The sequence below is a fragment of the Equus quagga genome, chromosome 4 (assembly GCF_021613505.1).
Source record: "Equus quagga isolate Etosha38 chromosome 4, UCLA_HA_Equagga_1.0, whole genome shotgun sequence".
Classification (NCBI taxonomy): Eukaryota; Metazoa; Chordata; class Mammalia; order Perissodactyla; family Equidae; genus Equus; species Equus quagga.
In genome coordinates, this window is record NC_060270.1 from 132649631 (window position 1) to 132662031 (window position 12401).

The 12401-nt window shown below is 36.2% G+C and overlaps 1 protein-coding gene across 1 annotated transcript in view; it reads right to left on the reverse strand.

Annotated features, from left to right (window-relative positions):
• The window catches only part of PGAP1 (post-GPI attachment to proteins inositol deacylase 1), a 66065-nt gene that overhangs the window by 45870 nt on the left and 7794 nt on the right, over nucleotides 1–12401 (reverse strand). The window contains exons 3-4 of the mRNA XM_046659168.1: nucleotides 10414–10589; nucleotides 884–1055 (exon numbers count right to left, since the gene is read on the reverse strand). Of these exons, the coding sequence (XP_046515124.1) occupies nucleotides 884–1055; nucleotides 10414–10589 (348 nt within the window). The remainder of the gene's footprint in view (nucleotides 1–883; nucleotides 1056–10413; nucleotides 10590–12401) is intronic.

The window sequence follows — 12401 nt, forward strand, 5'->3', positions numbered from 1 at the left end:
AGATAATACTTGACTTTCTTTAACAAAAAGTTGACATGGCAGGCATTTAATTCTTATTCTGTGACATTATCACTATTTGATTAGATGACAGCAATCATAAACTCCCACAGTTTATTCAAAATTCCCTACAACATCATAGAATTAATCCTAACTTGATTTCGTCTGTTATAGTAACGTGCCTCAATTAACAGGCAGTAGAGCACGCAAAGGTTAAGGGCACAGGCTCAGGAACAAGTTTGCCAGAGTCAAATAGCGGCTCCACTATTCTCCTGCCATGTGACTTTGGGCGAGAACTTTATCTTGGCCTCTTTTGTCTATCCATAAACATGGGGATAACAATGGTACCTACCTCAAAGGACTGCTGTAAAGATTAGGTGACATAATAACACATCATGTAAACACCTTAATGCAACACCAAAAGACAGTAAGAGCTTAATAAATATTAGCAATTCTACCTCACTATAAAAAGTGTTAGCAGACCTATTTATTTAAAACAAGACATGTCTACTGTTTTACTTAAGTATAACCTTACTTTGAGGGGTACTGGGAGAGTTAACAAAACATAGGAGGTATAAACACACTTTAAGAGACCAGGAGTTATCCTCAAGAATAACTAAATTGAAGTCAAAGTGCCTAGGGATTATAAGACACATGCAATCCATGTTAAGATGCTATGGACAAAGAAAACTAACAGCAGTGTCAATTATGAGCCTAAGTTGAAAGTTACAAAGAGAGATGCTCAGAATTGGAGTGGCAGATTTGAAACTGAGCACTTCACACATGGATAAATCTGTAGCACACTCTAAAGAGGGCAGCTGCAAGGATCTGTTTAATCCTGAACAGCAATGGGGAGGTCAGTTGGTGTTTATGTAACAGTACTCACCCGTAATAAAACGATCTAATGGCATCACAGGAGCAACATGAGGTGTGGCTTGTGTAATAAGGAGATTTATCAGATCTTGTTTAAAATTTTTTAGTGTAAGCAATGCTCTTGCAACAAGGCCGCCCATAGAATGACCAATTATTGCCACACTTTTTGGAGCAAATTCTTGACCCTATTAAAAAAAATTTCACCAAGGCATAATTAAGGTTTAGTATCACAATAAAAATATTAAATACTTCTCTCTGAGTAATTTTATAGAAAAGAGAAAATTAAACTATTCATACAACCTCTCATCACAAGATAGAGAAATACATTTTCATATACTCGTGATTAGTGTATACATACTATTTTGCGTTCTGCCAAACATTTTTAACAGCTATGCTTTGGTTTTCTAAACCAAAATCAAAACACCTTGTCTAGCTAATCATGTTTTATCATTCGTTACATTGCATGTAAGAGATGTAATTATATTTGGTATATATCAGAATATGAGATTTTATAGAATACAAGAAGTCATTTATTTAAAATTGGAAACATTACAAAAAAGCCGGAACAATTATTGCCATAGCAATATACTACCTCATCAAATTGATACTTATTATCTCATCAAATTCCTCTCTATTGTGCACCTGGGTTGAAAAAAAAAACCCCAGCATTTCATAACATTATTCCCTGACAATTATGTATTTTATTGTTTCACCAAATATTCCTTTCTGAAATATCTTTTCTGTCTCCATGCAGTATCCTCAATTCCACCACCAAACTTGCTCATCACCCTCCACAGTGATCCTTCATGTCAGTCTTTTCTCCTGTTACTATGAATAAATTGGACCTTGTGAAGAAAAAGAGTTAACATAGCAGGCCTGAGACTGCTATCTTTAGAACAGACTGCATAGGAGGCTGGTTCTGGGACCTTAGATTTCAGGGGTTCTCATCATTACCTGAACGATAAGAACAGCCCACAGTGCTGAAACTGTTTTGCAAACAATATGGTCTATGCTGAACCCTGCTGTCCTTCTGGTTGGGCTTTTGGTATGTGCTAGACAGAGGGTGTCTACATGATCAGCCCCCAGTAAAACTTTTGGGCACTGAGTCTCTAAGGAGCTTCTCTTGTAGACAACACTTCACACATGTCACAATTCACTGCTGTAGGAATTAAATGCATCCAGTGTAACTCCCCTGTGGGAGGACTTCTGGAAGCTTGCATCTGGTTTTCCTCTGGACTTCATCCCATACACCTTTTCTCTTTGATTTTGCTTTGTACCCTTTCACTGTAATAAATCATAAGTATAACTATATGCTGAGTCCTGAGTCCTTCTGGAGAATGAAGCCTGGGGATGGTCTTGGTGATCCCCAACACACATCAGATGTTAGCAAAAGACAAACTCTACAAATGTGCTCTGAAACCTATTCCTTTTGGCCTTCTCAAGTACCTCACTCCAGCAATTCTGACTTTCTTCTTGCATAGTTTCTCCCACTCTACCAGACCATTCTCACTAGTATATAAATATACTGTTATTCTCCCTTAAAAAATAAAAATAACTCTTATTACTCCCACTTTCCCCTTAGTGACCACATCTTTCTCTGTATCTCTTTATAGCAAATCCCTTCAAAAACAGTTGTCTATACAGTACTTGCTGCCTCCACTTTCTCAACTTCCATACACTCTTAAACCCACTCCAATCAAGCTTTTGCCCCAACAACTGCTCTTATCAAGTCATCAAGGAATCTAATGTCAATTCTCCACCCTCATCTTACTTGACTATCAACAGCACTTGATATAGTTGATCACTTTTTCCTCTTTGAAATGCTTTACTTGGTTCCCTTGACAACATACTCTCCTGATCCTCCTCTTACCTCAGTAGCTGCTCCTTTTTAGTCTCTTGCTGGTTCCTTCCCATCTCCCCTCATCTCTTAATACTGGAGCGACTCAGGCCTCAGATCTCTTCTTGACCCTATTAGTGATGTCATCCAATCTCATGGCTTTAAATACATCTATATATTGTCAACTCTCAAGTTATTATCTCCAGACTGGACCTCTTCTCTTGAACTCTAAACTCCAGTTGCATACTAGCTACACCTGAGATGTCTAATGTGTATCTCAAATCAAACCTGTGTAAAACTAAACTCTTAATTTCCTCCAAATCTGTTTATCTGACATTTTTTTGCACCTCAGTTAATGGCATTTCAATCCTAACTATTCAGCGAAAAAGTTGAGTGTCATCCTTAACTCTTCTTTCTTTCTCATGTTGCCCCTCATATCTGATCCCCCAGCAAATTTTGTTGCCTCAACCTTTAAAATGAACACCAATCTGACCATTTCTTATCACCTCCACTGCTACCAACTTGATTCAAGCAACCATTATTTGTTGCCTGAAGTCCTGCAATAGCCTCCTAACTGGTCTCTCCGCTTCCATGCTTATGTCCCTTCAGTTTATCCTCAAAGCATCCAGAATAATACTGTTAAATCAGAACATGTCACTCTGCTCAAAAACCTCTGCAGTGGCTTTCAATATTTTTTCAAATAAAAGGCAAAATTCTTAAAATTGCCTACAAGGCTCTATAATCTGCCTTTCCCCCAACCTCTCCTTCTACTAACTCATTCTGTCTGCTCCAGCCATACCAGTCTCCCTGTTTTTTCTCAAATCCAGTGTGCGTGCGCTTGCTTCATATATGAGTTTACTCCGCCTAGAGTACTCTTCCTAGATATCCAAATGGGCTACTCCTCATGTCCTTAATTTGTATTAAACTGTCTGCTTCTCAACAGAAGTCTTCGCTGAGCACCTTTATTTATAATTGTAGTCCTCTACCCTTGACTCCTTATCTCCCTTTCCTGTTTTATTTTTTTTCCTGGCATTTATCACCATATAAGATAGTATGTATTTTTCTTATTTATGATGTTTACTCTCTGCCTCTCCCCACTAGAACAGAAGGTCCAGGAAGGCTTAGACTTATGTTTTATTCATTGCCGAATTTGCATGCAGACTCCTGATGAATGAACGAGGTTTTCTCCATCTAAAAATGTCCTCTCACTTCCCCACATCCAAATTCTATCCATTCCACAAGATTCAGCTGTCTCTCTCTACCTCCTACTGTACTTGCTTATAACAGGAATCTTACTTTCTAAAAGTTTCAACTTAAAAGAAAGTTTATTAGTTCTATTGTAAATTTAATATTTCATCATTAGAGAAAATCTGAAAACAAAAAACAGAGAAGGAAAAAAAAAAATCTACCTAAGGTATAATATTCAAGACATGATTGTTTATTGTGAATGACATTTATGGAAATCAATCTCACTTTGCAATCACATCTTATTTATCTCATCCAATAAATATCAGATGCATAAACGGTCCTGTACCTAATATGGCTTGTTTCCTCTCATAATAATCAGGGTAGATTTAAGCTCAGTAACGACTTGCTGTCGAATGAATTTTAAAATCCTGGCTTATGCAGAGAATCATGATGTCTAAATTTCACTTTCAAGACGCACAGGAATACCACACCGCCTGGATGAACACAGCTTCGCCATTAAGTCTTGAATTTGGGCACTGCAGGTCTTCCAACCTTGTTCTTCTTTTTCAAGACTGTTTGGCTTTTTTAGGTTCTCTGCATTTCCATATAAGCTTGTCAAATTTTACAAAAACACCTGCTGGTATTTTGACTTGTATTGCATTAAATCTATTGGTCATTTTGGGGAGCATCAACATCTTAATTTTGAGTCTTCAAATCCATGAAGTTGGTCTGTCCATTTATTTTGGATTTAACTTCTCTCAGCAAGGTTTGCAGTTTTCAGTGTACAGATCTCAGACACTTTCATTAAATTTACCCATAAGAATTGCATTTTTTATATCATTGTAAATGCAATTTAAAATTTCACTTTCAATTTATTCATTGATCTTTTAATAATGATCATTTATCCTGTGACCTTGCTAAATTCACTTATGAATTCTAATAATTTTCTGTAAATTCCTCAAAATGTTTCTGTATATTTGTCATCTGTGAATCCAGACACAACTTTAATTCTTCTTTTTTAATCTTTATTATTTATTTTTCTGGCCTTATTGCACTAGCGAGGATCTCTGTACAATGTTGAACAGGGGTGGTGGGAGCAAGCAGAAGCTGAAAAATGGAGGAAAAGAACGACCTAGTACATAACATTAAAGACATTTGATTGTTTATTGTGAATAACATTTATGGAAATCTCATTTTGTGATCACACCTTATTTATCTTATCCAGTAGATATCTTATCAGATACCTAAATGGTCCTTCACCTAATATGGCTTGTTTCCTCCCATAATACTATGCATAATACTCCTAACTCCTCATATTGAGCAAGTTTGCTTCTATTCCTACTGTGCTGAGTTCTGTCTTGTTTTTTCTTAAATCACAAATGGGGGCTGAATGTAGTCAAATAAGTTTTCCTCATCTTCTGAGATGACCCTATGACAAGTTACACTGATTGATACTTGAATATTAAATCAACTCTGCATTCTTGGGATAAATCCTATTTCATCATGATGTATTATACTTTAAAATATTGCTGGATTGGATAGCCTAATTTTTTGTTGAGGATTTTTTTTTTTGAGGAAGATTAGCCCTGAGCTAACTACTGCCAATCCTCCTCCTTTTGCTGAGGAAGCCTGGCCCTGAGCTAACGTCCATGCCCATCTTCCTCTACTTTATATGTGGGACGCCTACCACAGCATGGCTTTTGCCAAGCAGTGCCATGTCTGCACCTGGGATCCGAACCGGTGAACCCCAGGCTGCCAAGAAGTGGAACGTGCAAATTTAACCACTGCACCACTGGGCCGGCCCCTGTTGAGGATTTTGTATCTATGCTCATGAGGGATACTAGGTCTCTATTTTCTTGTCAAACAGTGTCATTATCTGATTTTGATAATCAGAGTTTGCTGGTTTCTTAAAATGAACTGTTAAGTGTTGTCTCTTCCTCTATTTTCTGAAAGAGTTTGTATAAGATGGGTATTATTTCTTCCTTAAATATTTGATAGAATTCACACTGAAGTCATTTAGCTCTAGATTTTTCTTGGCAGTAAGATTTTTTTTTTTTAAGATTTTATTTTTTCCTTTTTCTCCCCAAAGCCCCCGGGTATATAGTTGTATATTCTTCGTTGTGGGTCCTTCTAGTTGTGGCATGTGGGACGCTGCCTCAGCGTGGTTTGATGAGCAGTGCCATGTCCGCGCCCAGGATTCGAACCAACGAAACACTGGGCCGCCTGCAGTGGAGCGCGCGAACTCAACCGCTTGGCCACGGGGCCAGCCCCAATGGCAGTAACATTTTTAATTACAAATTCAAAAATTTTAAATAGATACAGGGCTAGTCAGAGATTTTATTTCTTCTTTTCTAATTTATGTTTCAAGGGATTTGTGCATTTCATCTGAGAGCTGTCAAATTTTTTGGCGTAAAGTTGTTCATAATATTCCTTTAATAGCTTCTTAGTATGCGTAGGCTCTGTACTGATGTCCCCTCTTTCATTCCTGATTTTGTTAATTTGTGTCCCCTTCCTTTTCTTTACCAGTCTAGCTATGGATTTATCAACTTTATAGATCTTTTCAAAGAATCAGCCATTGGTATCAATTTTTTTCTCTACTGTTTGCCTATTTTCCATTTCACTGATTTCCATTCTCATCTTTATTGCCTCCTTACTTCTATTTACTTTACTTTGTTCTTCTTTCCCTAGCTTCTTAAGTTGCAAGGTTAGATCATTGTTTTTTAAACCTTGTTCTTTTCAAATATAAGCATTTAAGACTATAATATTTCTTCTAACCACTACTTTAACCTTGCAAATTCTGATGATGTGTTTTTATTTTAATTCAGTTCAAAACATTTTCAAATTTCATCTGTGATTTTCTTTTTGATCTCTGGGTTACCCAGAAGCAACTTCCAGTATTTGAGGATTTTCTAGATATCTTTTTGTTGTTGACTTCTAATTCAATTCTGCTGTTTAGAAAATATATCCTTTATGATTTCAATCCTTTGAAATTTACTGAGACTTGTTTTATGGCTCAGCATATGGTATATCTTAGTAAATGTTCCATGTGCATTTAAAGAGAACGTAGTTTCTACAGTTGTTGGGTGTAGTGCTCCACAAATGTCAGTAGGTTAAGCTGGTATTAACCAGTGTTCAAATCTTCTATACCTTACTGATTTTCTTTCTATTTATTTTATCAATTACTGAGAAAGGATTGTTGAACTCTACAACTCTAACTGTGGATTTATCTATTTCTTCCTTTAGTTCTGTTAGTTTCCGCTTCATGAGTCAGGAAGCTCTGTTATTAGGTGCTTACTTACTTCGGAATGTTTTGCCTCCTTTGTGAGCTGGCTCCTTTATCATTACGAAATGTCTTCTAGATCCCCGTAACATCCTTTGTCCCAGAATCTATTTAACTAATATTAAGATAGCCATGCCAACTTTCATATGATCTGTTTGTATGTATATTTTTTTCATTTTTTTACTTTTAATCTATCAGGATCTTTATATTTAAAGTGGCTTTTACTTTCTAGTAGAGAGATTATCATATAGTTGGGTGGGTCTTGTTTTTTCAATCCAGTTTGACAAGCTTACCTTTTAACTGGTGTTTAATCCATCTACAATTAAAGTAATTATTGGTATTGTTGGGTTTAGTTCTATCATCTTGCCATTTGTTTCCTATTTGTTCGATCTGTTTTTTCGTTCTTTCCTCCTTTCAGATTGAGTATTTCTCCTTCATTTGCTCTTTAGCTATATCTCCTATTTTGTTGCTGTTACTCTAAAAATTACAACATGCAACCTTAACTTAGTCTACCATGACTTAATATTACACCACTTCTTACCATAGTGGAATAATCCTACTTTCTCCTCTTTCCACTCTTTTCACCACCATCACGTACTTTCCTTATAAATAAGTTATAACCCTCATAATGCTTTTTTTGCTCTAAACAATTTTTTTAACCTTTTATTTTGAACCAATTAGAGAAAAGTTGTAGAAATAGCATAGAGAGTTCCCATACAGCTCTTACCCAACTTCCCTCGATGCTAACATTTTACATAACCATACTACAAACATCAAAAGAAAATATTAACATTAGTGTGATAGTATTAACTAAACTGCAGACCTTATTTAAATTTCACCAGTTTCCCCACCAACGTACTTTTTCTATTTCAGGATTCCATCCTGCATCCCACCTTGCATTTATTGTTATTTCTCCTTAGTCTTCTCTAATATGTGACAATTCTTCAGTCTTTCCTTGTTTTTCATGATCTTGATACTTTTGAAGAGTACTGGTTAGTTATGTTTATAGTATGTCTCTCAATTTGGGTTTGTCTGAAGTTTTCTCATGATTAGAACGAGGTTATGCATTTCTGACAATAACGTTACAAAAATTATGTTGCATCCTTCTCCGTGCATGTCAAGGGGGTTAATGATGTCAAATTCTCTTATTACTGGTGATGAGAACCTTGGTTAACATGATGTCTGCCAGGTTTCTCCACTATAAAGTTACTCTTTCCCTTGGTAGTCAATAATAATTTTAGAAAAGATACTTTGAGACCATATGAATATCCTTTTTCTCAATTTTTCACCCACTAATTTTAGCATCCATGTATAGATCGTGTCTGCAGCAATTACTGTGCTGTTCACCTAACAGCAATTTTTTTATTTCCCTCTTTCCTTCTACTAAAGACAAAACTGCCAGTGTTTGTTACTCTGACAACGTCTTTATCTTGCTCTCACTTTAGAAGGATAATTTTGCTGGATATGCAATTTTAGGTTGAGAGTCCCCCTCATCTCCACCCCCAATACCTTTAAGATGTTCTGTTGTTTTTGGCTTTCATTATTTCTAATGGGAACCAGTGGTAATTTTTATTGTTTTCTCTATAAGTAAAGGGTCTTTTTTCTTCTGGCTGCTTTTAAGATTTCTCTTTATTTTGGTTTTCAACAATTTGACTATGATATACATAAGTGTGATTTTGTGTTTATCCTGCTTGACATTCATTGACTTTCTTGGATCTGTGGGTTGAAAATTTTTAATCAAAATTGGAAAATTTGGGGCCATTAGGTCTTTAAATATTTTTTCCTCTCCTATTTCTCTCTCTTCTTCTGAGGTTCCAATTACATATATGTTAGACTGCTTAGTACTGTCCCACAAGTTCCTGAGGCTCTATCCTTTTCATCCTTTTATCTTCTGTGCTTCATTTTGGGTAGTTTTTATTGTCCTAACTTCAAATTCAATAATCTCTTCTTCTGTCATGTTCAATCTGCTTAAAGCCTATCTGCTGAATTTCTCATTTCTGATATGTACTGTTTCAGTTCTAGATTTTCCTTTGCATTTTTTTAAAAATAGTTTTCATGTCTCTGAGATTCTCCATCTGTTCTCTTGTTATGTGCATTTTTTTCTTTAAATTCCCAATTTTGGTATTTTTGAGGCTTATTCTTAAGCATGGTTAAGGTGGATCCTAGAGAAGCTCTTACTTTAGGGCTTGTAGTAGTCCTACTTCTCTATCATGTCCTTTCTGGGGTCTCAAATGAATGCCCGATGTGTTAGGTCTTTCTGCTCTAGCTGGTCCGAACTCCTGTTTCCCAGCACTATGTGGCCTCTGAAATCCCAATCCAGCTCACAATTCCCCAGTAGGTGTTGTTTTCCAGGACACGCACAGTGGCATGCCAAGGGAAGAAGTAGCTCACCCCAGTAGATAGTAGTATTTTATTACTGACACTGTTCAGGATTGCTGGCACAGAATGATTTAGCCTGTTTTACTGCTCTTTTAAACTTCCCCTAGTCCTTGCACCTGAGGTGGACACATCCCACCCACTTCCTCCTTGTTATGCCATTGCCTTTAGTTGGTGACCTGTGCATATGCAGCATAGGAAAGACCAAAAAGTGCAAATTTCTAGAGCTTCTATCTCTGCCTAGCTGTCTTCTTTCTCATACCGTGCCCCAGAAATTTAGCCACTTCAGTAGTCCAAATTCTAATCTCCACCTTCCTCAGCTCAGTGATATCAATATGCTCTACATGATCTCCACCTGCTTGCCCCATGGCCTGGAAAATGCTTCTAGGCAGAAAGCCATGGTGATCATGGAGCTTACCTCACATGTTTTCTTTCTTTCAGGAGTCATGGTCCTTTACTGCTTGGTTGTCCAAGACCTGAAAACATGCTTCAGCTATCTTGACTAGTTTTATAGTTGTTTACAAATGCAGATGGTCTACTCTAGGACCAGTTACTTAGTTATAACTAGAGGCAGAAATCCATACTAATGGTTTTTAGGAAACATACTGCACTCCTAATTTATATACAAAGTAAAAAATTTTTTTTCCTAAATTCACAAGAAAGTTTTCTTGTAAATTCAATTGAAATTTCAAAAGCCACCATTAAGTTCAAAACAACAGACTCCCACAAAAAAACACTTGGTGACATCTTCGCCTCAACTTCCATATAAACAAATAAATGATTTAAAATATGCTGAGTCCTTTATTAAAAAAAAGAGATGCTAACAGGTTGATCACTATTGATTTGCAAGCTTATCTGTTACCTTATAGAGCTTGAGAATTGTTTTAATGCACTCATGTACAAACTTGGTCTGCTTCTGAAGACTTCCCCCATACAGTGCCACCAATTCTTCATTGAAATTCACACTAAAGAAGTCGAAGTGGTACTTGAAGTCAATGTCTTCTGCTTTTCTAAGTGCAATAGAGCCAATAGAACGAACTGTAGAGGAAAAAGGCAAAGTGCACATTAAACAAATGTTTAGAAGTTTCAGGTATTCTTGCTTCAAAGTCTCTCAACAGATAACTTTATCCCACACCCTAAATAAACACAACCTATTTCAGGGTGAAATCCTTTAATAGTATCAATTTAGAAGAACAAACTGACCTAGGAGTTATATGTCCTGTGCCCTAAATATTGTTTTAAATTAAATACAAAGTCAAGAGGTCATTCTCTACCTGCTTCCCTTTTAGGGATAATAACAGTTAAAAGAGAGAGACGGATTCATTGAAGAATTAAAAGAATAAGAATTTTGTCACACTTGAGGATTTTAAGAATGAGAATATTCCTACAAGAAATGTCTGCTCATCAACATATTTTAGATACTCATGCTTGATCTGTCTCTTTTTCTGACACATGACATCCAACCCGTCAGTCAATCCTGTCACGCTCTACCTGCTCCAGGCTTCTCACCATGTGCACCACCACCTCCCTAATCCAAGCACCTTCATCTCCTGCCTGCACTAAGAGTCTCCTAACTGGCCTCCGTGCTTCCACTGGTTTAGGTTTTGCTTTATAAATTCTTTAACGGGCTTTATTGTGAATTGATTACACAAATTAGCACTAAAAATAGCGGTGTATGGCTTAGTCAACAAAATATCTCTGTTTGCCATTCAATTTTTTTTAACCATATATAATTCACATACTATACAACTCACCCTGTAAAGTGTACAATTCAATGATTTTTAGGTTATTCGCAGAGTTGTACAATCATTTCTGCAATCTAACTTTAGACTTTTTTTTTTATCATCCGCAAAAGAAAACCCAGTATTCATGAGTAATCACTCCTCATTCCTCTTCTCCTCCTAAGCCCTGGAAAGCACTAATCTACTTTCTATCTCTATGGATTTACCTATTCTGGACATTTTTATAAATGGGATCATATAATACGTGGTCTTTTATGACTGGCTCCTTTCACATATGGATGTTTTCAAGGTTCATCCACTTTGTAGCATGTAATTCACTCCCTTTTATTACTGAATAATATTCCATTACATAGTTATATAATATTTTATTCATCTATTCATTAGTTGATGGACATTTGGGTTGTTTCTACCTTTTAGCTATTATGAATAGTGTTGCTATGAACATTTGCATACAAGTTTTTATGTAGAAGGATGTATTCATTTTTCTTGGGTAGATACCTAGGAGTAGAATTCTTGGCTCATATAACTCTATGTTTAATATTCTGAGGAACTGTCAAACTGTTTTCAAAGAGGCTGTACCATTTTACATTCCCAACAGCAATGTATGAGCATTTCAATTTCTTCACATCCTCAACAACATGTGTTATTATCTGTCTTTTATACTGTAGTTACCTTACTGGGTATGAAATGAAATCTCATTGTGGTTTTGATTTCCATTTCCTTGATAACTAATGATGTTTATTATCTTTCCTATTTACCACTCTTGCCTCTTTTCAGCAAATTCTCTACACAGCAAAACCAGAGTGATCATTTTTTAAAAATAAATCACACCCACCAGATTGGTTAAAATTTAAAAATCTAACAGTTCCAATGTCAAGGATATGGAGCAAAGGGAAGTATAATGTACTGTTTCTGGGAGTATGTTACCACAACCAGTAAAAATGAAAGGATACACATTATCTGTGACATGGAATTATGCTTTTATGCTATACCTCTTGCAGAAACAATGGACTTATGTGCTCCAAGATGAGAAGAATATTCATTATTTGTAATTGCCAATAAATGTAAACACAAATGTCCAAAGACAAAATGTTTAAACTATGGTATA